Here is a 27,685-nt window from a genome sequence, read left to right on the forward strand (position 1 = left end):
CTCGAGTTAACTGTACATTCCTACTTATAACTATACTAAAATTGTTATTAATTTTTGGTTTAAACTATTGTCTATACCATACGTATTTACTAAAATAATGTAATAATAATATAATCACAAATATACATATAAGTATAATTTAAGAAAGCTATAAATTTCGTAGCATAAATCGCAACCTTATAGGTTAGATATCCAGAAACAAAACATTGAGTTTTATCGCACCGCTCCCACACGGCGCCACCGCGGCGCCCTATACCGAAATGCCTATTATTTAATAATTATTTATAAAAATAATGATTTTACACTATCGATGTGCGCTAAATATTGAAACAATAATTAATACCAAATCTCAGTTAATAACATAATATGTAAATACGAAATTCGACTATACTTCTAGTTATAAGTACGAGTATATTTTAGACAGAATCTAAATTATAGCAACTAGTGTTTACCGCTCAATTAATATTTGAAGTTTGCTAGTTATCGACACTGATGTGAAGGGGTCAACGTAAATTGGTAATGATCGACGTTTTCATACAATATTACTTTCCGTCTAGTACAAGATGAGATTTTTCGCCAGGGATCAATGTCAATTGGTGGCTATCGACGTTTTCATAGAATTTTAGTATTCGTCCAGTATAAGTTGAAATAGAATCAATTAAAGTGAAAAATTGTAGTAAAATGATAACAATTTACCAGTTTCAGATTTTTTCCTTTATATTCACCTAATTACCTATCTGCATACCAAATTTGAACTTCCTAGGTCATCTGGAAGTGGGTTATAATTTTGATCTATAGTTGATCAGTGATAAAAATGACGATTTTTGGACATTAATATCTAAATAACCGTTTGAGTTATGTTTATGAAATTTGGAACACATATTTATCTCGCAAGTCTCAATATATGAACCAAATTTGACAGGTTTGTGTGAAAGAGTTTTTGAGTTATGAGGGGGTCAAAAGTGGCTCCAAATGGTTCGTGTAAATATACACACGGTGCTGCAAGCCAGTTTACTTGAAACTCGGCTTGACACGCTGCCGCGTGTCTAGATATTAATAATAATCATAATCGGTTCGAGATTTATCCTAATCCTTAATAAAAATTTGTTGAAAAGACAATAGTTCGCTTCATTCAAAATAAATTAGTAATAAATAACAATTTATTAAAGAAATATAATTTTTTATTATTTACATAGTTTCGGTTGATTAAAGTTGGAATAAAGAATATATAGAATAGAAAAAAATATGACCTCACTTCTAAATTATACAAAATACTGACATAAGTATTTCATAGGGATACATTATGTATTTCAGAATTAGTAAAATATTTTTACAATATTTTGATTAGGTAATATTCCTGTTCGACATCTGTCCTGTGTAATTTTAGTTTTGTGAATATAGGTTTCAGGTTTTTCAACGACAGACGAAAATGTAGTACATACATATTATTTTAGTCTATTATAGGTTACATATTCAGTCACTGGAGGAGCTTCCGCTCTGTTCTTGTCTCTCTTCATCTTCTGTCGTTTCCTTCACATGCTCCCATGGCATCACAGGCAGTGGTTCCACGAAGGAATCATCAATCTTCAGCTTGTATAGATGACGAGGAGTGAAGTGCGTCGGCAATGGCCAGACGTTTTCTGTAGTAAACAAATTCTTTAATACTTTTAGTCATAAACACGTGTGCCTTAAAAATATCCTAATAAGCGATATCTAATGATTGATTATCCCTTTCCTGTTAAATTAAGTAATTTTAAGTTGAAAAGAAAGAGATAAACCCTTTAAGTGCCCATTTATTGTTATACTTCCAAAACTCACTTCGTCAGTTTAGTTTTAATATAATAATACTCAACATCAACATCTAGAATTACGATTTTAAATTTGAAATTCAAAATGGTTAGTGACTACGCAATACAATCAAATCAAAAGTATTTTAATAAACAACGTAAACTAACCAATACTCCCCATTACTAAAAATCTCACCGTCACTCAGGCTTTACATGAAAGTATATTTGTTAGAGATGTTAGATAATACTGATGCCTGTGCTAGAATTAGTTACAACAGATACGAGTTTTGGGGCCTTCTCTATGAGAACATTTTAATCATACATAGTTCAAGTGTGTACAAATTCGGAATTCGATCAAAATATGATGATATACGAGGTTAGAGCCAAATTGAACACATTCACGAGAATTTTGACTGCTTCGTACGAGATTTAATGTATTAAGGTTGGCAACACAGGTATTTGTGCTTACCAAAATAAAAGCAGTAGTCATCTACACGTCGGTGTAAATGCGCCACTTGATGAAGGTCGAGAATATGCTGCGACTGCAATAAATAATCCAACAACCCCACCTCTGGCAACGCATCCATTTTAGCATCAACTGCAGTCAACCCTTCAAACGACAACTGCAAATAAAGAACACAATGGTTGCAAGCAAGCATGCGTCCTATATAATAGTAAATGGTTTCCTGCCTCAATCACCAGAGGTATCAAGTAAGCGTTACCGATCAATAAATAGGTAGGTACCATTTTTTCTGTCTCTCTAGTAAAACTCTCTAGGTCCTTCCAGGTTTTGGTAAAGGTAGAATTTGTTTCTGCATGATTACAATTAATATCTACAAATCTCTCTGATCAATAAAAACTCTGCAACTGTATAAACGCACTCCTTTATTATTGAAGTGGTAATGGGGTTTTTAGTACTAATACGTAAATAGTTAGAATTTTAAAAAAAGATCAGAGAACTTACGGGCTCATCACTTTTGGCCAATTCACACAGCCTGTTGATCTTGTCCAAACATATACGTAGTTGTTCCATATGCTCAGCCAAGGGTCCAAACACATCTAACTTCCCGATTAAGGAAGGTGGGTGTGCTGTTACCGCTTCCCATTCTTCAAATATTGGCTTAGAAAATACAAGTTTAAAATTTAATTGTAACTAGAAAGTTCTAAGGACAATTGTTTTTGTAAATGCAAACCTACACAACGCACATAAAAAACAAACAGACCAATACAAACAATATGTACTTATGAATACAAAATCGAGGAATCTTACGCGCAACCATAGGAAGTAGGGCAGTGTACAACACCGCTAGACCACCGAGGTCGTCTATTGTTTTATTTTGTTATTCAAATAAAGTTTCCTTTGCATTTATAACTCACCGTCTTTATAGAATGATACACCATCAACATTTTCAAACGCCTAAATATTTTTCGTTCCGGTCTCTGATGTGAGTCGTCCTCAAGGATCACTGTAATTCCCTCCGCGGCAGCTTCCTCGGCTGCAGCAACAGCGGCCTGGGCTGCCTCGTCATCCAACCTATTCATCTCTTCTATCCAGTCAGATTCAAATTTAAAAAGAAATCTTAACTGCCTATATACTGTATCCTCAGATCCCTGTATTTTACAAATAAACAAGAAATCTAATATCGGAGATTGTAATTTACTCTTTAATAATATTAAAATTAGATTTAAGAAGATCAAAGGGATTAACTACATATTGTCATTAAACAATTTTCTGTATTCCGATTTAAACGATAATATTTGCATATTTTATTGAATTAGGTCTCATATGGGTGAGACCATAAAATATAATATAAAATACAAAATCCTACTAAGGCTTCCAAGAAATATCCGAGCTCTTTTGTAGGTACAACATGTGTCGCATTATGGGTGTAGATCAATAAAAGTCGGAATTTGACCGCCATTAGAGAATATCGTCATGTAGTCAAGTTTCCGCATTGAATATTTGTGGTTAAACAAAAAAATAATACAAAGCCATTAGGTATTAATATTGACACAGCTACTGGATGACTCGGGGACGGCGGCAGCTCGACGACACACGATCTCTATCGGTGACAATAGTTACGTACCTACCATATTACAATATTCATTCCAGTCGAGACTAACGACGGAATACATACCATCATATACAAAATAAAAAGTATGTTACATGTTTAACAAAAGCAGAAACAATACATACAGACGCACCAGATAATAAACGAATAAGACAAGAATGGGACATAAAAGATGCTTTGTAATATAGTCGTAAAACTGTATGGAGCGGCTAATTATTATCGAAGGTTCAGTGGAACGTTTGCCGTCAACGTTCTCAGGTACGATCACCAATGTGATACACTGACCTTATAAAAACGGCACACTATTGTACTGGCTTCTCGTCCTTCTCGCCAAAAACCATAGCAGATGGAGGCAAATTGCGAGGAACTCAACGAAGAGATACCATCATAAAAGCCACGACCACGCTGTCAAGAGTGTACGTCTGAAGAAGAAGAATATAGTCTACCTACTGTTAATACATACCTCTATGACATGTACAAAGTAACTGTCATACACCAACAGCAATCCACGGACATTTATTTCACAGTATGAAGCATTTACTGCTTGTATAGTCTTATGAAACTTTTGTATTATTTCATCTTTTTTTAAAGTGTGTTCTCCGATATAAATCATGCGAATGGCATAGGCTTTCTAGAACGGAAACAAAAGTAACAATAGCTATCGTTCACTTGAAATAGTTTTACTTTGTATGGCTTGTCTTTCAATTATTTAAAAAGATACATATATTGGTCAGTTGTGGATACCAAATGATAAAATACAAAAGTCGAAGACAACTTTTTCTCCTGTCATTGGATTGGCAAACACGCTGACGGGCCACCTGATGGTAAGCGATAACCATTCATCTACATGGCCAGCAACACCCACCATCAATAATGTGACGCCCGTGATACCACTCACGTGTTGCCATTCCGGAGAACTAAGATGTCGTGCCTCTAATCCTATAATTTCACTGCCTAATCGTACAAGACAGTTTGGCGGATGAAATAGACTGAAGTACCCTCGCAAACGCAGTTTAACAAAGTCAAAATTAAGATATTCACCAAGGCTAATTTTTGAAAATTCTCTTCTACAACACTCAATACGGATCTAACATCTAAATCAGGCAAAGCCATTGATTATAATAATGCCATGCACTATTGTTTTTGATTACTTGCTGAGCTTCTCCACGTCTAAGGCTTTGATACTACTTACACCTAGAAATATAGGATTATGTAGTGATTCTAGTGATTGTTAATCCACAAATGCTGAGTAGTAACAGTTCTGTCACTAGTCACAACGAAAGTGTGTTGTCATAGAAACAGTTTCTTTTGTATAGTGCACTAGGTCATTTTTTAATTTATTTCCAGTCTTAGAATTTAACTTATGTCCCTGTATCGTTCTGTGTAATATATATTTTTTTCTTTCTTTGGCTGTGTAATATTGGACCATTCATGTTGATTAATGAATCATTTTTTAAATACACTTGTCAGATTCATTAGAAGTACAAATAGATCTCAATTATTAATATTTTGAGAAAATGATAAACGATATTTGCCTAATTTTTGTATATTATTCTTATTCTAGTCTGATATCCATTTAATAAAATGAAAACTTTATTTTTGTCCTAACTAAATTATTATATAGTTATTACGTTCTTTATGTCGAAAATTATATCTTGCATTGAAACTAATGAATAATTTAAAATTAATATTAAATGAAACTAGGCACTGCTATTGTATTAGTTTTTAATATATTATTAAAACTAACACATTCATACCTAACGTACATAATTTACAACTGCCAATGTAAATTTAATACAAACCAACCTTTGAAGATTCTTAGAGTACTTTAACATACATAAGTTCAGGGGTTTGTTTATATTATTATTTTACATCGAAAATAACTACATATCGAAAAAAAAATTAATATGTGAAATAAATATACGTATTTTATATATATATATACATCTATATAGAATACTATAATAGTATTAATATCATATTAATTGTCAAATTACAAAATTATTGTTTTTTGAGTGTTGCATAATACTATCTGAATTAGCTCTATCGAATCTCATAAAAGTTCAGAAGTTTTAATTTTAGTTCGAATCTCAAATTGAACATGATGTGTACAAAATATTAAAAAAATATATTTACTTTACACAAATTTTCGCTACGTAACTTGCTCATTGTACTGACAAGGAACGTAACAGTACAGTAAGTACAATAGTTAGTTCAAAAGCATATATCGGTGTAAAATGAAAACAGGTATATGTACTGTTGTTAGTTTGACATTTAAACATACTGTCAAATCAAATTAAACAAAATATCACTTATACAATCTGTATGTTAAATGATACAAAAAGTCTTGCTTTATGTACGCTGACAGACTATTATCAAGATCTCACAGATCATACACTACCTTAAGGATGAGTTAATTTTACAGACCCTGGAAATTACATATATTCATGAAACGAGCTACAAAAGTGGAATGGCAAGAGCTATATAAAATAAAACAGGGCACAATTTTTTTCTTCTTACTCAATATAGGATCTAGCATGTAGATGTATAGACATGAATATGACAAGAGATTAAAAGGAACTATAACATAAAATTTATGTATTATATCCCAAGAATAAAAAACGTCTACACATAACCCTAAAGTAGCAGTAGCGGTCCTAAATGATCTGATATGTAGAGAAATCGTAATTAATATTATTCTCCCAGAAGAGATGAATAAGGGAGCACAGTTAGAACACTCCCCACCATTGCTCCAATATAGCCACCGATTTTAGGGCCCTGTGTAGACTCTTTAAATACAATTTTATTACATATTATATCAAACATTTCATTTAACTATAAAATGTTATTAAAACTTCTCTAATAATTTTGTTAATATCTATAATTATTACTATTGTAGCTCGGCTTATTTGATGAACGATAGTTATTGAATCTTCTGTTTGCATTCCAGCCATACTGCCTTGATTTAAACTTCGATTGCTGTTCTTTATCCGCGCTATAACTTCGAGATAAATCCTCCAATTCTACTGGGATGTTCTGAAATTATTTTTTTTATTATTTACAAGTTATAATTAAATCCAAGAGAGTGACAATTGTACATACTAGTTATGGTCAGGAGGTAAGATACATTTTATGAAATTCTTATCTCGTTTTTGCATATGCTAACAAAAATAATAAGAACCTACTTGTAATCAGGTTTTCACTGATATATTGTAGTGAACTTTCCATGAAATATAAAATTTGCTTCATTTCAATTATTTCACAAACAAAAATGTATGCCATGATAGTAGTAAGCTATAATTATTTCGAATACTAAATATGTCGGAATTGCAAGCACAGATATTTTGTGATATAATTGTAACGAGGGTAACTATATATTCAGCAACTAAATAATACGTAATGTGCTGCTTCGTATAAGTGACACCTATATGTCCTCTATTCATTTGACCATGCAAATGTATTGACAAAAATTGCCTGAACTTCAATTTTCTTCCCAAAGGGAAGAAATGCCCAATCAGATAGTGTTCTAGCGTTTAACAAGCTATCTTACTTCTCATGGTCGCGGGTTCGATTCCTCCCACGAAACAAACATTTGTATTCCTGAGTATGGCCGTTTTTGTTGGGGGCGATGTCTTCTATGTATAATATATATGTATGTACAAAAAAAATATATCTATGTATTTGTATCAGGTTTTGTAGTACTCATAACACACACACACACACACCTTTAGCTGGCTTAACTTGGGTCTAGATGGCACTGTGTGAATTATCTTGAGATCATTATTATTATAATACATTTGTGATAAACTTGTATACCTGATTAGCTTCTTTCAATATAGCTATTAAATTTCGTGCCTGCCTGGCGTCGTCATTGGTTAGCATCGTGTGTGCTACACCTTTATTTTGTTGCCGACCCGTTCGTCCAATACGATGGATATAATCCTCAGTTGTGTTCGGGAAATCGTAATTAATCACATGAGTTATGCCATCCACATCTAAAAACATTCTTACTCATTAATTTCTTGTAGTGTGATATATTTTATTAAATATAACTACTTTTTTGAGGGAAATATTCTCAAGTGAGTTATTCCTGGAGTTACATAACATATCAAATTTATAGATAACTATTTTTACAGATTTTTTTAAGAAATCACAAAGAGTGGTTTGCTAAGATTGGTTAACCTACTTAGTAGTTTACTAAGTAGATTATTTTGGAACCTTGATCATAATGGTAAAGGTACCTGTCTTCGAGGCTGTCTTAGATACAAGAAATTATTCTATGGTGACTTTATTAAGGACCTATAAGTTTACCAGGTGATCTAAATGCAATTTTATTTCATAAAATCAATTATTTTCAGTACATACTCCTAGTAACCAGCAAGCTCCGACAGAATATATCCTAAAAGATTCTGTGGGCAATAGGAATTCCATTATTCCACATAGGTGAATTCGCAAGAAACAGCTAACATTAATATAAAATTTGACTAACCAAGTCCTCTTGCAGCAACATCAGTGGCCACCAGAATATTACAGTTACCCTTTTTGAACTTATTGATAATGGTGTCTCTTTGGAGTTGAGTTTTATCACCATGAATGCCCACTGCAAGCCAACTATTTCTTTTAAGTGCCAATGTCAACATATCAACAAACTTCTTTGTATTTGCAAATACTAAAACTTTCCCAAATCCATCACCTGATATGTTATGCATTATAGAATTAAATCTGTAAAGAAATGCAAATATTTACAAAATAGTTCAGAGATAGGAGGTAGGTGTCACATATTAGCTACTTCAAACCTACTGTAAGTAGGCATATTGTATAGCTTAGGAATAAGTAATATGCACACTGAATACACATACACCATCGGGTAAAGACATATTTATATTAATTTGGAATTAGAATAAACAAGAAATTTAATAATGGCTGTATAATATAATATCAATATTACTATAGTATACATAACCTTGCTTAGTGCAATTATTTATATAGTATACCCATATCTCAGGCATACAATACAATATAAATCATCTTCAAAAGTCATAAAAACTACCATATACTATTTAGTAGTAATTTTCACTCACGTTTTTATTTTTTCCTCTTGTAAACAAATGTGAATATTTTGTTCAATATTGTGGTTAGCTGACAACTCTGTAGAACCAACATTGACTTGAACATATTTTCCTAAATAATCTTTAGCTAAATGTCTCACTTCTTTTGGCCAAGTTGCAGAGAACATCAATATTTGTCTTTCAAGTGGTACTCCATTTAGTGCTTGTCGGATTTGTGGTTCAAAACCCATATCCAACATCCTATCTGCTTCATCAAGAACAACATATGTGCATCTACTGAGATTTGTAGTGTTACTGACCAAAAAGTCATTTAGTCTGCCAGGTGTAGCTATAACAATATCAACTCCAGATTGAAGTAATTCTGCTTGTTTTCCTCTATGTGCCCCCCCATATATACAAACACATCGAATATTCAGCAAACTGGAAAAATCTTTTGCCACAACTTCAATCTGACGTGCCAATTCTCTTGTTGGAGCCAGAACAAGTGCTCTCGGTCCCAAACCTTTTCTGCCAGTAGTTTCTTTTATATGCACAACTGCTGGCAAAAGAAATGCTAAAGTCTTACCAGTGCCAGTTTGAGCAATACCAACAAAATTCTGACCACTTAATGCCACTGGCCAACTTTGGGACTGTATTATAGTAGGTTTTTCTATGCCTTGTTTCTTCAAAAAGCTTTTTATATAATCTGGAAATTCACTACTATCAATATTAATATATGGACTTGGAATGTCCTGCCCAATAACAGTAATATTATGCTCATTACGGTATCTGACATCATCTTCATAGGCAGCTTTTATAGAATAAAACCTATGGTTGAGAAGTAATCTTAGTGGAGTGGAAGTTAAAATTGTCATTTGATTTGTACATGATAATGCTCTGTTTGTTAATTTATTGCTTGAGACAGTTCCTTTAGAAATCTGTTTTATATTATTTTTAAATCTGAAATAATAACAATTTATTAATTAATATTAATGTAAAATAGCACGGATAGTAGATAACCATCGACTTGGGTATGTTGAATGCCAAGAAAATTTACCATAATGTACTAAATGCCTTCAACTTATCCTCATTCCAATGATTCTTCTATAATGTCTCAACAGAATATATGTAACATAGTATACAAACAATCACATGTGGGATCACTATTACATTGTACCCACCAAAAAAAAACTATTTTATAAGTAAGCAGATAATAGAAAAAAATCTAAAATATCACCCCAACAGCACACAACAGTTTTGATAAGTTTAGTTTGGTTATAAAATCTGACCTGAGTAAGGCTTCATTAAACCTTACTCTGGTCAGATTTTATAACCAATATTGTACATCTCAATAAACGTCGCTTTTATGTTCTACTCCAACAGGGTTTCAATTAAAGTTAACTTGTACCGGTAAACGCGCATGGTCATAATTTAATAGTATTTATTTCTATCGATGTACCTGTCTCCATATCCAAAATTAAAGATTAGCGGCCACGGTATAAAATTCCCACAGGCAAGATCACTATATCATCATCAACTACTGATTAAATATTAGTGTACTATTTGTGGTTATGTGAAGGGATATAAGGAATTATTAAATAATGCAAAATACTTACAAATAGTTACATAGATCCCTTCGTTTTAAAAGTCTATTAAGAGCCATTTTAAATTATTTATTAACTTATTACAAATATTAATATATTTAACTTTATATAAGTAACTAAAATATATAAATTAATTTTATAACTTTGACAATATGTAAATGTCATCTGTACAGATCAGGCATACTTGTGTCAAACACTGAACGAGTAAGTTATAGGAAATGAAAAAGCCGATGAATTAGCTAAACTTATAATTTCATGTAATGTTCACACTGAAGAAAAAAACTACCATTGCCAGGCTTAGACTTAGTTGTACCTTTTAAATCATATACATATAAGGAGTAAATGGAAACAAGAATGGGAATTGACTCTACAACATAAAGGAAAATGGTATGAAAATATAAAAAAAGATATTAAAAATCCTTGGTTTACGAAAGGAAAATTTATAAACAGACATTTTTATAAGGTTATCTGTAGACTGAGGATTGGACATGGCTTATTTAATGAACATTTGCACAGATTTAGAATGATTTCTTCTCTCACATGTACCCACTGCAGCACAGGAGATTCTCAATCACTGAAACACATATTTTTTAAGTGTGTAATTTTTCTGTAAAACGAATTTCTTCTATCCGGAAGACTTCTTGAAATCTATCACAGTGAAGAGCATATCCCGCGTACTCTCCAGGAAATATTAAGAAATTCAAGAACATTTTTGCACTATATGAATACATAATCCCAACAATCCAAGATATTTGAAAACAAATATACAAAAGAATATCTAGAAAATCAAAAATATGAAGACATGGCTGTATGGACAGAGTTCCCTTTGCCTTGACGATAAAGGATAAACAGAACCAAAAAAAAAAAAGAAAATGAACAAGTAACCACAGTACAATTGAGATATATAATATAAGAGCGCTCCACCCCTATGAGAATTTAACCAAAATTTAATCAATGTAATGTAACAAACTTGCATTAGTTCTAAAAAACAAAAGTTTCCATAGATTCACACAACAACTGTATTTGATGTTTATTTGAATCCTATGAAGACAAAACCTTGAAAATCATTGTACCTTTTCATTATTTTCTTTTTAATGGCTTCTCACGTTTATTACTAATGACAATTTGGAAAATAATAATGCATTAACGGAACATTTTGTGAAAATAGAATATTCATCATAGAATGGAGTCATAGAAATAGGTTTTAAGTAATAAAACTGTAACAGAAAATATGCAATTTTATTTATATTAATTAGATGGAAGAAACAAAAATATATAACACATATTTTCCTTTTAATTACATTATTTATATTAATTGAATGTAGTTTTATATTATTAGAACATAAAAACTTAGAAACAACTTCACATATATATGATTACGACAAAACATGCTTTGTTCACATAAGCACTGTATCCGTAGTCACTGAATACCATGTTGACAAGCAAATTCACAGTATACCACCGCTAATCTACCACGATGTGTAGTCGGTGGAGGATGAATTGCCATTATCAGTTTTGGAGAATATTAAAAGGCGTTTAGGCGTCAGTTGCAGGAATCAAAATTCAAAATCAAAAACAACCATTTTCTTTTAGTACATTTAATTAGACATTTTCACATGGACCAAGGTTCAGGAGTGTGGAATCAAGGAAACTAGTCGAAATTTCAGCAGACTTATAAATTAAAAACTATACTTAGAATGGAATATAAAAACAGGTAATAACATCAGTACCATGGTCTTACATTGTAAAATCCATGATTTAGCGAGACAATTATTTTATGTTTAAGCTAATCCCCACTAGAATCACAGATAAAAAAAATATCACAGTGCGATAAACTTAAATACAGATGATCAAACAAGGGATGCATAATAAATAACTAGCTTACTGGATCATCAAACAACCAGAACAATATCTATTACACTTTCACACAGTCAAGTATTCCTATGAGGATTTGCTATATTTATTTTATACACTTAATAATCATTAAATCTTTTATGGCCACCGCCCCCTCCTTGTCCATGACCCCTACCGAAGTTACTGCCACGTTTAAAAGATCCACCCCCTGAGCGTCCTCCTCCATATCGGTTTCTATTCCAACCACCTCCGCCACCACCGCCGCATCGGTCAGCCATTGACTGCAGTTGTGGATTAACAGACTGAAACAATACATAAATATTCTTTAACTTAACTATATTTTTTTATCAGAAATAATGATGAAATAATAATAAAAAAAAACTAGTCTTGTCTAAAGTTAAACTAAAGTTTTCCTGCACAAAAGGGGAACTAGCATCCTCAAAATGAGTATGACATTATTAGGAATTGGATAAATATAAAATTAAAAATGATGGGTATTGCAGGTAGACTCGGAGAAATGAAACACTGTTACAACATCTGAGGATGGGATTCAGACAGAAAAATGTGTGAACACCGAAGGCATGTAGCTGTATTTTTCTGTACCTCATACTTGCATTCATGTTACGCTATGGAAACGTACCCATGCCAAAGGTATGAGGAATATGTAAATAAAATTATGAATTATGTATGTGAAGTGAAATTATTACCTGGTTGGCTTCTTGAAGTACAGATACAAGGTCTTTAGCTTGGCGAGAGTTTGAGGGTGTGAAGAATGCATAAGATGTTCCTTTCGTCTTTGACCGACCTGTCCTACCAATACGATGAATATAGTCTTCAGAAGAGTTAGGGTAGTCAAAATTAATGACATACTTTATTCCATCCACATCTGTAAAAAATATTTATTAGTAACTATTTTATAATTTCAGTAATAAAAATATGAAGATGATTCACTATAAATGAACTATAAACAACACATTAATTATAAATATACAGTAATCTTGATCTAATCTAGATATTGTAACTCATAACTGCATTACTTACATGAATGAGTTACACAGATATACAGAAATGTCAATATTGCCTCTCACTCAGAACCCTGGAGTCTTGTCAAGGGCATAGGAAGTTTATCTCATATTCAATGTAACACCGCTTTTATCACACTGCCCCATTTAAAACTCCATTTGGCCGAAATAGAAAACCCTTGACCTCTTGTCATCTCAATCCTTGGTCAAGTTTTTCAACGATGCACCATTTGTTCTCTTAAATTGGTAATCTCATCTATTTTAATTTTCAATGTAGTGCATCACCAGGTTTTCAACACTATCAAGTGTATCCGCATTTACGGACATACCATCAAGCTTTCCGGCCTCGGGTCCAATCATAGTGAAAGGCACTTTTGAGGCACCATAATAATGACGAGTTATTGCATTCTCTAGTAAAGACAAAACTGCATCAGACTTCTCATCTACAAATCCAGTGCAGTAAGCTTGCCCATAAAATTGGGGTAGCTACCAGAACACAATAACTTTCCGCCAGTGCCTCTGAAAATATAAAAAACAAATGCATGTTATAAATTATATGAATTTTAAAAAGCATTTGTCATTGTGATAAAAATGTATAATAAAAAAAATAAAAAAATGAAATATACCTAATCCCCTAGCTGCAACATCAGTTGCAACAAGAATACTGGCACGGCCCTGTTTGAATTGATATAAGGTTTCATCTCTTTCTTGTTGAGTTTTATCTCCATGCATACAAACTGCTGGCCAACCATATCTTCTAATGTTTCTAGTTATATTTTCTACTTTCCTCTTAGTTTCAACAAATATTATAGTCTTGGCACCTGGTTCTTGACTTTGGCCAATTTCTTGCAATAATACATTTAATCTGTAAATAAAAGCAATGGTAAAAAATACAGCAATATTATAATAGCCAAATGCTATTTATTAATTTAGAAGTTATAGTATCAGATCTTCTTAGAGGATTGTATTATGTATTTAATCAAAATCAAATCATAACCTGCAATGTCATCATTTATCAAAAGTATATAAATTGAAAATAACAGATTTTGTTCCTGACATTATAAAAAAATAGACAACTCACTTGTTTTCCTTTTCGTGTTCTTGACAAACATCAATAATCTGTAAAATGTTATGGTTTGCAGAGAGCTGTAATGACCCAATATTAATTTGTAAGTAATCTCCTAAATAATCTTCAGCTAATTTTTTTACTTCTTTAGGCCATGTTGCAGACCACATTAAAGTTTGTCTATCAGGGCGAATCTGTTCAATGATCTTCCTAATTTGAGGTTCAAAACCCATATCCAACATACGATCAGCTTCATCCAGAACCAAGTATGTGCAGCGCTGAAGATTGGTGGTACCTTTTTCCAAGAAGTCTATTAGTCTGCCAGGTGTTGCAATGACAATTTCCACACCCCTCTCCAGATCACGTGCTTGCTCTCTCTTTGGCGCACCACCAAATATACAGGTATTACGAACATATGAAGTGTTGCCAAAATCAGTAGTTACCTGTTGAATTTGTTGAGCTAACTCCCTAGTTGGAGCCAGCACTAAAGCAATAGGACCATCCCCACGCCTTATTTTTTGCTGGTTGTTGATATGTACTATGGCAGGCAAAATGTAAGCTAATGTTTTACCAGATCCAGTTTGGGCTATGCCAACCAAATTCTTTCCAGACATGGCCATAGGCCATCCTTGTGCTTGAATAGCTGTAGGCTCCTTATATCCCATGTTACTGATACTCTGCATTACATAATCAGGAAAGTTTGCTTCTTCAAATTGTTGGATAGGATTTGGGACATCTAATCCACTAACAGTAATTTCATGTTGATTTCTGTACTCTTCTACCTCATATTCAGATCTATTTAATACAAAAGAATGGGGGTTGTAGAAATCTTTGTTGAACGGCTGCAAAGTTAGGGTGTCCCAATTCGGCTTTCGCATGCTCTGACCGCCCGAAAACTCTTTCTTCCCACCAAAACCTCCAAAGCGGCCACCACCACCGCCTCCGCCAAATTTAGAACCCCCATTGTTGCCAAATTTGTTTCCTCCGCCATTCCCAAATCGGGAATTGCCGTTTCCGCCACGGCTATTGTTCCAATTCCCAGACCTAATAAAATATTAATTAATTAATATCTGGTTATTATATCAAAGTGGATGACGTCAAACAACACGTGTTTGACAAAGTCGTGTACTTGATTAACTATAATATTCTATAATATCCAAAACATTCAATTATACACATATCTACACAACTTTTTAGATCATATGTATTTCCTTTACATATAACCATACTTACCTACCATACTGTAAGTACTATACTAAATGGGCCATATGATAAGACAAAGATCCTATAGTATTCCTAACGAAGGTAGTAAAGTAATAAATTCGTCACCCCTTTACAATTTCATAATACAAAAGAAATTGAGAATAAATACAGTAGGTATACATAAATAGGTCAATAGCAAATAAAGACGCCATTTTGTCAAAGAAGAACGAAGTGGATATGTAGATGCCGCTGGATAGAAACTTTCATTTCATACTTTTTATGGTTGATACATTGGTTAATAATGAATTAGATTAAACATCGTATAAAATTTAATTTAATTTCAAAGATGGATTAAGATAATATCATATGGATATTATCTTAGCGTGTTTTGATATATTAAATGCAAAAAATTTAGGTTTAAAAATATAGTCATATACAACTTGTGCGGTATGAATACCTCTCAAATGAAAGATTAAGTTTTACTTTTGTTAGTAGAAATTTACTATGGCATGGTATGTGGGAGAAGACATGTTAAGAGAAGGATGTAAACTATGTTAATAATTTCTTCAAGTATGAATACTGTACTAAATTTGTTAAGGATTTGAAACGTTTTTAAATATTGTTAGAAACGGTTTGAAAAATATAATCATATGTACGACGTAAAAGTGTAGGTCGTGGCAATTATGGACGTGGTATTTAATAAGACCACATAGATAGACAGACACCAACCATTAATAAAGAGTAGTTATTATAAAAAATAAATAATAAAACCTAAATAAAAGGTTATTAAGTTTATACTCACATTATCAGTGTTGAAATTCAATGGATGATGTTCCTATTAAAATTGGATTTGTTGCCAATGAAATTGAAGCAGGGTCGATATGTCTGAAACAAGATGGATGATTATAAAAATGTCAAAATGATTACAAAGTCAAAATCTTAGAATAAAATATATTAATTGTTGAAATATATTGGTTATAGATACGCACAATTTAAACAGTTAAGGATATCAGAAAAGAAGTAACACGTAAGAAAAATTTCATTATAAAAATAATAATTCGAAACACGTCTTACCTTGACCACTGCTGTCACGGAAAGAAATCGTTACGAAATTCAGTGTTGCTCACAACGTTTGGGCGGGGCCACTAAGTAGAACACCATAGACTCTCATAAAAAAGTACAAAGCTTTCATAAGTATGCTAATGGAACTACTTAAAAAAGCCATTAAATTATAATGTTCTAAAAACAGAACACGGTCATTAATTAAAAAAAATGCAATGTTGAAAATGCTAAAAATAAGAATGCATTAAAAATATAAATACAATAGCCATTCTGAAGTCAAAGTTTTGTGCGACAGTTGATATAGCTGACACTGCATTGCACATTTCCATAAGTTTTATTCTTCATATGTAATCGAAAACATATGCATAATGTACCTGACATATTACATATGCGTAATACCTGACTAAACTATTGGAATTCCATTTATGAAGAAGGCAAATAAGGAAACACTATTTTCCTGAGAGACTCAGAGTCATGTTTTTTATTATTAAATATGTTTTCTCTTTTTATATACATAAATACTAAACTAAATATTGACTTTTGATCATTTTAATGAGTATAAGAACAACATTTTAACCGGTGACATAACGTTAAGTCTCTAAATAATAGAAAATGAAGTTGCTATTGCTGCTAAAGTCGCCCTGCTGTCTATTTAATTAAATCTCTTAAATTACGTAACGGATTTTAATGTAGTTTTTAGCAATAAATAAAGTGATTCAAGACGAAGGTATAATACATGTGTACCGGTGTGATAATAACTGCAGTGAATGATAGTTAGATAGCAGTTGGTTTCCGTCATTGTATTATAATACATGTTATACATAACTGCGTTTATAACGGAAAAAGTATCGAAACTTTTTTTTTTATATAAATAATTTTCACTCGACCATAATTATTGGTATTTAGCAGTTTAAACATTGTTAGGAAAACTGAAAATTTTAATCTATGGCTGTCTGCTTTTTTTTGTCTGTGCAGTGAACAGTGAATCTGTGAACTGTGAAGTGAAGTTTTGTTACTCTGTGATATGTGTCCGCTTGAAACGCTGTCGGTATTTGCTGATTTATAATTTTCATCCATCAGTAAAATAATTATTTATTTTCGTTGGATACATTAATAAGTTTAAGTCATTAAAATGGCTATGCAACCACACAGTAAGAAAAGAGTGTGCTATTATTATGATAGTAAGTATTTTAAAGTTATTTACCCGCCAGCACAAGTGTGTAGATATTACGTTTGTATTTATTTCTGACAATATATTCGCATCATTAATATAATCGACATCTAAAAATATGTAACATAGATTTGGTAACCTTTAAACGATAAGAAATTCAATTTCAATATTTATATTCATCTTAGCAATTTTATAGTATTGTGTATTGGATCATTCGTAAGCGTCTGTACCAGATCCTGCGTTGCCATTGGTCTATAGCTTGTCTGGCGTCTTGAAAAGTGTGGTACAGACGCAATGTTTCAAGCTACAAAATGGACTGAATAACATTACTGTATGTTACTAAAATTGATACATATTAATGTTTTTATAGCAATATATGCCAAACAATGATATAATATTGCATACTATATATTTTTGTATTTGTGATGATACTTACCTCTAAAAAAATATTTTAATTTACAAACTTAACAATGAAGTATACTGACAGATTTATTTTTATTTGACACTTGTAATTTATTCTTCCATTTCTTTTTCTTTAATAACAGGTCACTTATTTACATACACACATCAACCCAGATTTTTAACTTATAAAATTGTAAATTATTTAAATAGCATGTATCCTGTTAAAATCTTTAGTGTTGAAGTATATTGTTATTATTATTATTTTTTTTATGGATGATAATGGAATAGAGCACCCGCATGCGCTAACGGTTTACGCTGGCGGTGCACCACTGAAGGATGATAAGATGAGTTTGAGGCCAGGTCAGTTAGCCCATAGTAACAAATTCACTAAAAATTTATCACTATGGTTTCAGGGGGTACCGGGTGGAGGTCAACCTGACATGGTACATTGCCAGTAATGAGATTATCAATCCATGTTACTAACAATCCCCTTTTCCCCTTAGTATATTGTTATTATAGGTATGCATTGGGGTGAAAGGGATTGTTTTAAGCAATATCAACTAATAACTGCATGACTAGCAATGTACCATATTGGGTTGATCTTGATGCAGGGGAACCCCCTGGAAACCATTGTGGGAAATTATTATTTGCCACAATGGTTTGAGACCAAAAAGGAGTATTATTATTGTAATAATTCTTTATTTGCCTCAAACAAATAAAGATGATTATTAAATTCCTGGTGAATTTAACACGATGAGCTAACTGACCTGACACTCATCTTATCATCCTCCAATGGTGCCCTGTCAGCATTGTCTACTACTGTCAACTACTTCACCTACCAGCATACTTTGCTATTTTGTTAATAATAATAATAATAATGTACATACATATATGTGTTTGTGTGGATAGTATATACACCCAATTCGTTCATCATTTTATAGTATTCAATATAAACATACAAAATTCATATATTACCTGTTTCCCTTGTAATCTTTACTTTTGTAAAATTATATATTTTTTACTTTTTTATAGGTGATATTGGAAATTACTATTATGGACAAGGTCACCCCATGAAACCTCATCGCATACGCATGACCCACAATCTACTTTTGAATTATGGCTTGTACCGAAAGATGGAAATTTATGTAAGTTACAATACACTTAATAGAGTATTTATTTTATTATTGTACACTTGTTAGAAAATAAATTGCCTATGAAAATGCTCTCAACTTGTACAGAAAAAAGGAGATTTATGTCAGTTACTATAAAATACTGAATGAAGTATTTCAAAAGTATTTTGTTTCATTCTTATAATAATAGTAATAACTCGACAGTAAAAGTGGTATTAAATTATTGTTGTATACATTGCATTGACCATGTTAAAAAATTTTATCATGGTAAATATTATTGTAAACAATTGTAAAAATAGTATTATCTACTACTCATATTTTCATACAATGCTAATGGGCTCTCCACATTGCAGTATTGACATGTAGATCATTTTTAAGCCGTTACTTGTAACTTTATTACATAGGTTATGTTCAAGAATATATATCTGTATTTTTTAAATATGTAAGTTTAACAATTCTTTTATATTATGGATATTTCTCTCATTACATCCTATTCTTCTATTTTTCTTCTTCTTATATATGGGAATGCTTTGTTAACAGAGACCTCATAAGGCAACAGCTGATGAGATGACAAAGTTCCACTCAGATGACTATATTCGTTTCCTGCGCTCCATCAGACCTGATAATATGTCTGAGTACAATAAACAAATGCAGAGGTGTAAGTTACTATGTTATCTTAAGTTGTTAACTATCTATATACAAAACATCTAGTGCTTTAATTGATGGGCAATCAGTAAATAGACTGAATATTGAAAGTCTATTTATTGACACCTGGTAAACCCTGGTATTAATATTGAAATTTTATACATATTTTCATACAATATATATATTTTAACATTTTGTGACTTTTTCATCAATAGATCTATATATCTATATATATAAAATAATATTTAAATATGACGATTATTGAATCGTCATATTTAAATATTATTTTATTTAAGAGAAACAAAGGAGAAAGTACAGTAAAATTACTACTATTTTATTACTACCTCCACCTTGTGAAAATTAAATGAAACAATTTGTATGTATGTGTAATTAAAATATTTACAGTCAATGTTGGAGAGGATTGTCCAGTTTTTGACGGCTTGTATGAGTTTTGTCAATTGTCTGCTGGAGGTTCTGTTGCAGCTGCTGTGAAACTTAATAAACAGGTGATATTCCTCACAAATCAATTTTCAATATTTTTAGTTACATTTCATTATTAATCATCATTGCCTTACCACCCATTATTTGGGGTTGGCACAGTATGTCCTCTTGATCCGTCATGGCTGATAGGGATCAAGATAGAAGATCTAATCATACTCTTCTTTTATATATTTCATCTTTCACACAATTCATCCCTCTCTTTTTGTTAATTACATTTTATTATTAATATTTTTATAATAGAACTATTTAATAATTTATCAGGCATCAGAAATTTGCATCAACTGGGGTGGTGGCCTCCACCATGCAAAGAAGTCTGAAGCATCCGGTTTCTGCTATGTGAATGACATTGTACTAGGAATATTGGAGTTACTAAAATATCATCAGAGAGTGCTATACATCGACATTGATGTGCACCATGGTGATGGGGTGGAGGAAGCATTTTACACAACAGATAGAGTAATGACAGTCTCCTTCCACAAGTACGGGGAATATTTCCCTGGGACAGGTCAGTATTTTTAGGAATAATATTTAATACTCATTGAATTTGAGACTAGAAACTTGCTTTGTCTATTTTAATTATATTATATACTAATACATCACTAGACATTTTACAAGGTAAATACTGTTAAAATAACAGTAAAATAATATCTTAATAAAATAAATCATATGGATAAGCCACTGTCTTTTTATCAGATAAAGAAGAGTGTAGAAAAGAAAATAACATTTTATGACACTTGTACCAGTTTTCATACAATATTTACTTCACATTCAGGTGATCTTCGCGACATTGGTGCTGGGAAGGGCAAATATTATGCTGTGAATATTCCATTGCGTGATGGTATGGATGATGAATCTTATGAGTCAATTTTCGTGCCCATCATCTCCAAGGTTATGGAGACCTTCCAGCCAAGTGCAGTGGTACTGCAATGCGGCGCCGATTCACTCACAGGTGAGATTTTTAAGTTAGCTTATTTCCATACATTATATTTGATTTAATAAGTTAATATAAAGGTAATTAGATAATTCTCTCACAGTGTCTAAATTACAATTTGTTGATTGCAATTTTTACACAGAAATTATGTCATGCGACCTGTTATCATTTTGTAATTAAATATGTAAATAAAACACTTAATTATTCAAAATTCAATAGTGAAATAGTTTGTCTTTTTATGATATAAAGAAAGTATTTAAGTAGATAATGCAAATGCAATGATGACTTAAACTGTCAGAGGTCATCATTTTGATATGGAAAGATGAATTATTTCATCACCAGTCAGCAAAGTGTTAATATTGTTACTGTATCTTAATGTGCTAAAAAGAATATATATTTATTATCCACCAGTAGAAATGCTGTATATCATGGAAATCACAGTGATGAAACAGCCACATTTGGTTTGAAAAGTATAGATCATACTCCAGATTTGAGAGGCTAGGATCCTCTAAATTAGTTATTGTGGCATGTATAACTTCTCGTTAAATAAAACTGCTATTTAATGGCTATAAAAAGCTATAGAAATTAATAAAATTGAAGTATCTGTTTGTAATTTGAAAATATTTTGTTGTATTTAATATGTAAGTTCCACATCAAATTATCTGCCTGTCTATCTGTTTTATTCTTGGTAATCTCTGTAACGGCTAGACTAATATTGAAGGGACTTTCACTTGCAGCTAACTAATGTTATAAAGAGTCGTTTATTTTAAAAATTCAAGCAATCAAATACTTTTATTTTATTTTATTATGAACATGACATTATCATGGGACACATTTTTATCTATTAGTATTTTATTACTTAATAAATAAATGCTTAATTTTTGTGTGTGTGTCTAGGCGACAGATTGGGCTGTTTCAACTTAACAGTTAGAGGTCACGGCCGTTGTGTGGAGCTAGTCAAGAGATTTGGTCTACCATTTCTTCTTGTGGGAGGAGGAGGGTGAGTAGAATACTACTTTTATAATAATAATAATATCTCAGGATAATTCATAAAATGCCATCTAGTCCCAAGCTATATATATATATATGTCTTATGGGTACTAGACAACTGATATAAATATATACATATTAAAATAAATAGAGAACACCCAGACTGGACAAACAAATCATGCTAATGAATACAAATGTTTGCACCTTGCGAGGAATTAAACCCGCGACCATCCGATGTACAACCATGTGCTTAACTGCTAGAACCCCGAGGCCGACATTCGTTACTAAGACATTAGAAAAGAGAATGCAATATGATAATTGGTATTTATTTGTATAGATACACGATCCGAAACGTATCACGTTGCTGGACGTATGAGACATCAGTGGCACTGGGTGTTGAGATTGCTAACGAGTTGCCTTACAATGATTACTTCGAATACTTCGGCCCGGACTTCAAGCTGCACATATCTCCCAGCAATATGTCCAATCAGAACACACCTGAGTACTTGGAGAAGATTAAAAACAGACTATTTGAAAATCTACGAATGTTGCCGCATGCACCCGGTGTACAGGTATTTCATTTATATATATATATATATATAGTAAAAAATCAGATTTCATTCTTTAATATGTATTTAATATCTGTATTTGACGCGAACAACACGCGAGATACAGCTAGTGATGGTTCTAACTACTATACAGACTAGCAATTTATATTACGTATTTAATTATTAAATTAATATAATTTTGAATTATTTTATCAGGTACAAGCCATTCCCGAAGATGCGGTAAATGATGAATCAGAGGACGAAGATAAGATTGACAAAGATGAAAGACTGCCACAAAGTGAAAAAGTAAGTGTACTGAGGTTTTGTAAGCTTTTTAACTTGATCTGTTAGTAAAATAACAGAACGGAAATTTTATTTGTCACATATTTTGTTATGTATACAAAGCTACAGCTAAGCTGGCAATATGGTGTTTTTTTTTGTCATTGATGATAATGATATAATATGATGTAATGACATAATGATAATGGAATGGTGCACCATTCCATTATCATTATTAGGTTTACGCTGGCGGGGTCACCAGTGTAGGACGATAAGATGAACATGAGGTTAGGTCAGTTTGCCCATCGTGATTAAATAACCAGGAATTAACCACGATGGTTTCCAGGAGGAACCGCGTGGAGACCGACCTAACATGGTATATTGCTAGCAATGGGGGTAACTGGACCCATTACTAACAATTCCCTTCCTCCCTAATATGGTGGTTGCATAGAGTGTTTGGAGATCATATCTCAGCCTAATAGAATCGGACACGACAAAAATAACTGATATGAATACGCTATTGTTGAACAGGATAAACGCATAACGGGCGATGGTGAGTTGTCGGATTCCGAGGACGAAGGTGAGGGCGGGCGGCGTGATAATCGCTCGTATCGCGCGCCTCAACGCAAACGACCACGTCTCGACAAGGATGGCTCCCAAATTAAGGATGAAATCAAATGTAAGTATGCTCTTTCTAATATACTTTAACGAAAATTAATTATCATGAATAATGCAAACATATCAATTATATCACTACATTTCTCAATTGTATTGTTCAAAACAGTGTATCTCAATAAATTAGTTAATACTCTTGACCATGAGTCCTTTTCTTGTTCAATAAAAGGGTACTTAATACTTAAATCTGCCTCATCTTGCTTTACATTCCCAGAACCAATGAATGATTCTGGGAGTAGCCATTTGTTGGAATGCTCTTCTCGATTCCCCTCCGGTGCAGCAGTCTTAGTTGGTCCAAGTCCAAGTCACATTCTCAACAGAAGTGGGCTCTAATTGCGAAGCAAAACTAGGATATATCATTAAGTCTCAGATAAAATATTTCCTCTAATAGTCTTCATATTAAGCCCTTCATTATATTTTATATCATAAATATAAATATATTACAGCTGAAGACATAAAAGACGATGTGAAGAATGTGAGCAGTGTAGAGGAACCGAAAAAGGAAGTGGCACCAAATCCCTGATGCGGGCGCTAAGTGATCAGTGCATTACACATGTGTGTTTAGACTATAACTTTATGGCAATACAGTCATAAAATATGTCAGCCATAAGCTGTTTCTGTGAACTTCCTATGAAGTTAAAACCAGGTTGCATTATTATTTGATGTCAATAACATTTAATGTCTTTGTTAGTTATAAATACATTCACTCTCAAATATTAAATGTTGTGATCACAATATTTAATATTATATGAATTAAAGTATACATGCGAAATACTTCGATATTATTTACTTTGTATTTATCAAAATGTGTTCAAATTCACAGTTACCCAAAAAAATATTTTTAATTGGGTAAGAAACCAAGCTTTGTGTTTAGTGATTTCATTACAGATTCTCGTTAACACTTCAGTTAAATTTATTAGAAATATAAAAATCCATACAATACATCAAGTAAATGAACATAGTCAATTTCATAACCTGAAGGTGAACATGAAGCTTGTAAAAAGACCAAGATTCCATTGTGATAACGTTTCAGGCTGTTTTTAAAAACATTGACGTGAAATAATTCACCACGAAGGTCACTTACGCAGTTCAACTTGAACTTATCTTCTCCATTAATTGTGGAGAATGATAACAATATCAAAATTTGTCCCTCAAATTAATACTGAAAAACTCCAGAATCATGTATTTTAGTATGAGTTAGTAATGTCGGAGCAATTTATTGTTGGTGTTAATTTCATGATTCAATAAAACATGTTAAATTGTCGACGTTATTCCGTAACATATATACACAAAAACAGTCTGAATGGAGAAGCTTTGTTTTAGATTTGGTTTAAAGTATCCGATCTAGGTAATTTTCATAACAATTTGTTTGTTTAAAATATTACATTGTTTCGAATGTAAGTATATTTATAAGCCCTGACTGCCTGGCTGTTCCCTGATATAACTTATAATATTATCTTAAACGTATTATTTTTCTTATACCATGTAGCATATATTTTTGGAAATATCCAATATAGGACATACCTGATCCAAATGCAGAATTTTACAGGCACGTAATAAATTGATTATTAGCCAATTTATTTACAAGATACACGTATACCAAATATAAAAAAAAAGTTAAAAACCGATTAAGATTTATGTAATTAACACAAATTACAAATATTTAGTTACGAATTTGTAATGATAAAAGAACTGATAGAGATTATTCTTAGTTTATTTGTTTAAAAATGGTAGTTTATTTGTAACGACGCAATCCAATACATTTGTGTATTTAACAATAGTATTATTATATATATAACAATCGTCAGTAAATTCAAATGTGAATTAGTATAGTTGCAGTCAATACCACTATCATATTATTAGTAAATGGGACGGAGTTATAAATAAACGATAAGGTTAGACTTGCGAATATTATACATATTTCCATACGATGAAAATTGTCGATTTTTGTCACTTAAATATATGTGACTAGTATCTCATATTCATGACTCCCAAAACACTAATTTAGGATGGTCGAATTTAGAAGTACAGAATACTTTTAACATATTTTTATATAGCTTTTCTCCTATTTTAGAGATACATCATATTCAAACAAAATCAAGAATGATCTATATTATATATGCATAATCTGTAATTTTTTAAAAACATATATGTTTAAAAAACACTTAAACAATGGTAAAATGTAATTAACCGAGATTTTTACCTCAATAATTGTAATGCATTTTCTGCGGGTTAGCATATTTACATCAAATTTTGTTTTTAGTTTTACGTATAGAAAGACGTGGAGTTGCTACCAATAGTAATTATCAGAATAATGGAAAAATATTGCTACATGATTATATCTCAATATTGAAGTTTCATAATTAATTAATATAAAAATATAATTTAGTCACAAGAATGTTTAAGTAGTATTTATTACACTTACTATAAAATTGTGATTTATGAAATGTACTAATATAAGTATGTAATATTAGGAAAGATATTTAATTTTGTGTTCATAATTTTTTATTGTGCTTACCTCTTTGATTAAAGGGATAGCTACTGGTATACCTATAACTTCACAATAGTATAATAGTACATACTATCAACAACAGCGACAGTACGTGTATTCATTTTTATGTTATTAAATAAAACATAGCACAATCGATTCTACAATTAGGTATACGACACACCTATATCTATATGGTACTGCCAACTACTTGTATAGTGAAATATATAATAAATACAGAATCGCTTGTGGAAATCCAAAAACTGTTTCCACATCCATTGACGGGGCCGAAGGTTTTTTTAAATTATTGATATAGCCAACCCAATACTTTTATTGCACAAACAAAACGACAATGACAATCGTTTAGTTCGACTGTCTAAGTACTATACTAGTGGTATTTTATGTGTAAATATTTTTTTACTGTTAAATAAATTGGACATAATAAATTCTTTTAAGATATTTTTTCTTTATTTCGCTATACTTCATACTTCCATGAAGAAACTGCCTTAAACTTTTAGCCCCAAATACAAATAAAAAGAAGAGTGGACTTATCTGTGAAATTTTAACTCCTTACTCGAGATAGTTCTTAACTACAGTTTATGAGATTTTTTGGGGAATTACTTAATTTTTTTTATTTTATAATAGTATTTTTATACCTTGTAGTTTTTTTAAATTACTAATTTACTTCTCATAATTTTACAATAAGTACCTGCGAAATTGCGGAAACCAATATATTTTTGGATTTATCCAACTCTAACAAGGACACTTAACGAGAATAACTTATTAGGAATCTTATGAACGTCACATGAGGTACGTGATATTCGTATTCCGTTCCATGTATGTTGGCGACGGTTACCACTTAGATAATCAGATGGACCGTTAGTATGTTTCTATAGTGTGTCGGCCTTGGTGGTCTAGCGGTTTAACACAGTTTTACTTACTACGCGGTTTGATTTCGCACAGGATACAAACATTTCTATTCATGAGTATAATTTTTTGAGTATCGGTCTGGATGTTTTCTATGCGTATTATGTATGTATTTAAAAAAATACCTATTGAAGTTTTTCTATTAGTTGTCTAGTACCCATAAAGACTCTGTCTTTATGGGTCAGCCCTTGGAGATGTCTAACCTGAGACAAAATAGCGTTGTATGAATAGTCTTGGGTGACGTTTATGTCAATTACATAAAAAAGCTGGATGTCGCATT

At 31.9% G+C, this 27,685-nt stretch overlaps 4 protein-coding genes and 1 non-coding gene across 6 annotated transcripts; 1 reads left to right on the forward strand and 4 right to left on the reverse strand.

Moving 5' to 3' along the window:
• Positions 1 to 1,207: 1,207 nt before the first annotated feature.
• LOC131848302 (uncharacterized) lies at positions 1,208 to 5,106 on the reverse strand. Its single transcript, XM_059198111.1, has 6 exons — positions 4,901 to 5,106; positions 4,323 to 4,490; positions 3,165 to 3,398; positions 2,752 to 2,907; positions 2,257 to 2,410; positions 1,208 to 1,640 (listed from the first exon to the last, which is right to left on the reverse strand). The coding sequence occupies exons 1-6, from the start codon at positions 4,970 to 4,972 to the stop codon at positions 1,474 to 1,476; spliced, it is 951 nt and encodes a 316-aa protein (XP_059054094.1). The 5' UTR covers positions 4,973 to 5,106; the 3' UTR covers positions 1,208 to 1,473.
• A 793-nt stretch (positions 5,107 to 5,899) lies between these two features.
• Positions 5,900 to 10,617, reverse strand: LOC131848301 (ATP-dependent RNA helicase p62-like). The gene is made up of 5 exons (XM_059198109.1): positions 10,524 to 10,617; positions 8,941 to 9,867; positions 8,349 to 8,581; positions 7,676 to 7,854; positions 5,900 to 6,895 (listed from the first exon to the last, which is right to left on the reverse strand). Exons 1-5 carry the CDS (start codon positions 10,568 to 10,570, stop codon positions 6,731 to 6,733), a joined length of 1,551 nt encoding a protein of 516 aa, XP_059054092.1. The 5' UTR covers positions 10,571 to 10,617; the 3' UTR covers positions 5,900 to 6,730.
• Positions 10,618 to 12,093: 1,476 nt separating this feature from the next.
• Positions 12,094 to 16,766, reverse strand: LOC131848300 (ATP-dependent RNA helicase p62). Of its 2 annotated transcripts, XM_059198107.1 has the most exons (6): positions 16,731 to 16,765; positions 16,459 to 16,541; positions 14,469 to 15,497; positions 14,014 to 14,252; positions 13,073 to 13,251; positions 12,094 to 12,667 (listed from the first exon to the last, which is right to left on the reverse strand). In XM_059198107.1, coding segments are annotated over exons 2-6 (1,632 nt in total). In that variant the 5' UTR covers positions 16,461 to 16,541; positions 16,731 to 16,765; the 3' UTR covers positions 12,094 to 12,484. The 2 variants fall into 2 exon arrangements, with proteins under 2 accessions (XP_059054090.1, XP_059054091.1); XM_059198108.1 differs by lacking the exons at positions 12,094 to 12,667; positions 13,073 to 13,251 and adding an exon at positions 13,642 to 13,906 and having other exon boundaries at positions 16,731 to 16,766.
• Positions 12,889 to 13,024, reverse strand: LOC131848331 (small nucleolar RNA SNORA57). Its single transcript, XR_009357756.1, has one exon. It is a non-coding gene; the product is annotated as a small nucleolar RNA SNORA57 (small nucleolar RNA).
• A 960-nt stretch (positions 16,767 to 17,726) lies between the features above and the next one.
• LOC131848263 (histone deacetylase HDAC1) lies at positions 17,727 to 26,081 on the forward strand. Its single transcript, XM_059198063.1, has 11 exons — positions 17,727 to 17,899; positions 19,324 to 19,436; positions 19,962 to 20,079; positions 20,472 to 20,572; positions 20,829 to 21,072; positions 21,340 to 21,516; positions 22,396 to 22,498; positions 22,826 to 23,060; positions 23,253 to 23,342; positions 23,847 to 23,994; positions 24,437 to 26,081. The coding sequence occupies exons 1-11, from the start codon at positions 17,851 to 17,853 to the stop codon at positions 24,511 to 24,513; spliced, it is 1,455 nt and encodes a 484-aa protein (XP_059054046.1). The 5' UTR covers positions 17,727 to 17,850; the 3' UTR covers positions 24,514 to 26,081.
• Positions 26,082 to 27,685: the final 1,604 nt, after the last annotated feature.

Source organism: Achroia grisella, unplaced genomic scaffold (genome assembly GCF_030625045.1).
Source record: "Achroia grisella isolate CSIRO2021 unplaced genomic scaffold, CSIRO_AGI_Agris_v1 utg546, whole genome shotgun sequence".
In the NCBI taxonomy this organism is placed as follows: Eukaryota; Metazoa; Arthropoda; class Insecta; order Lepidoptera; family Pyralidae; genus Achroia; species Achroia grisella.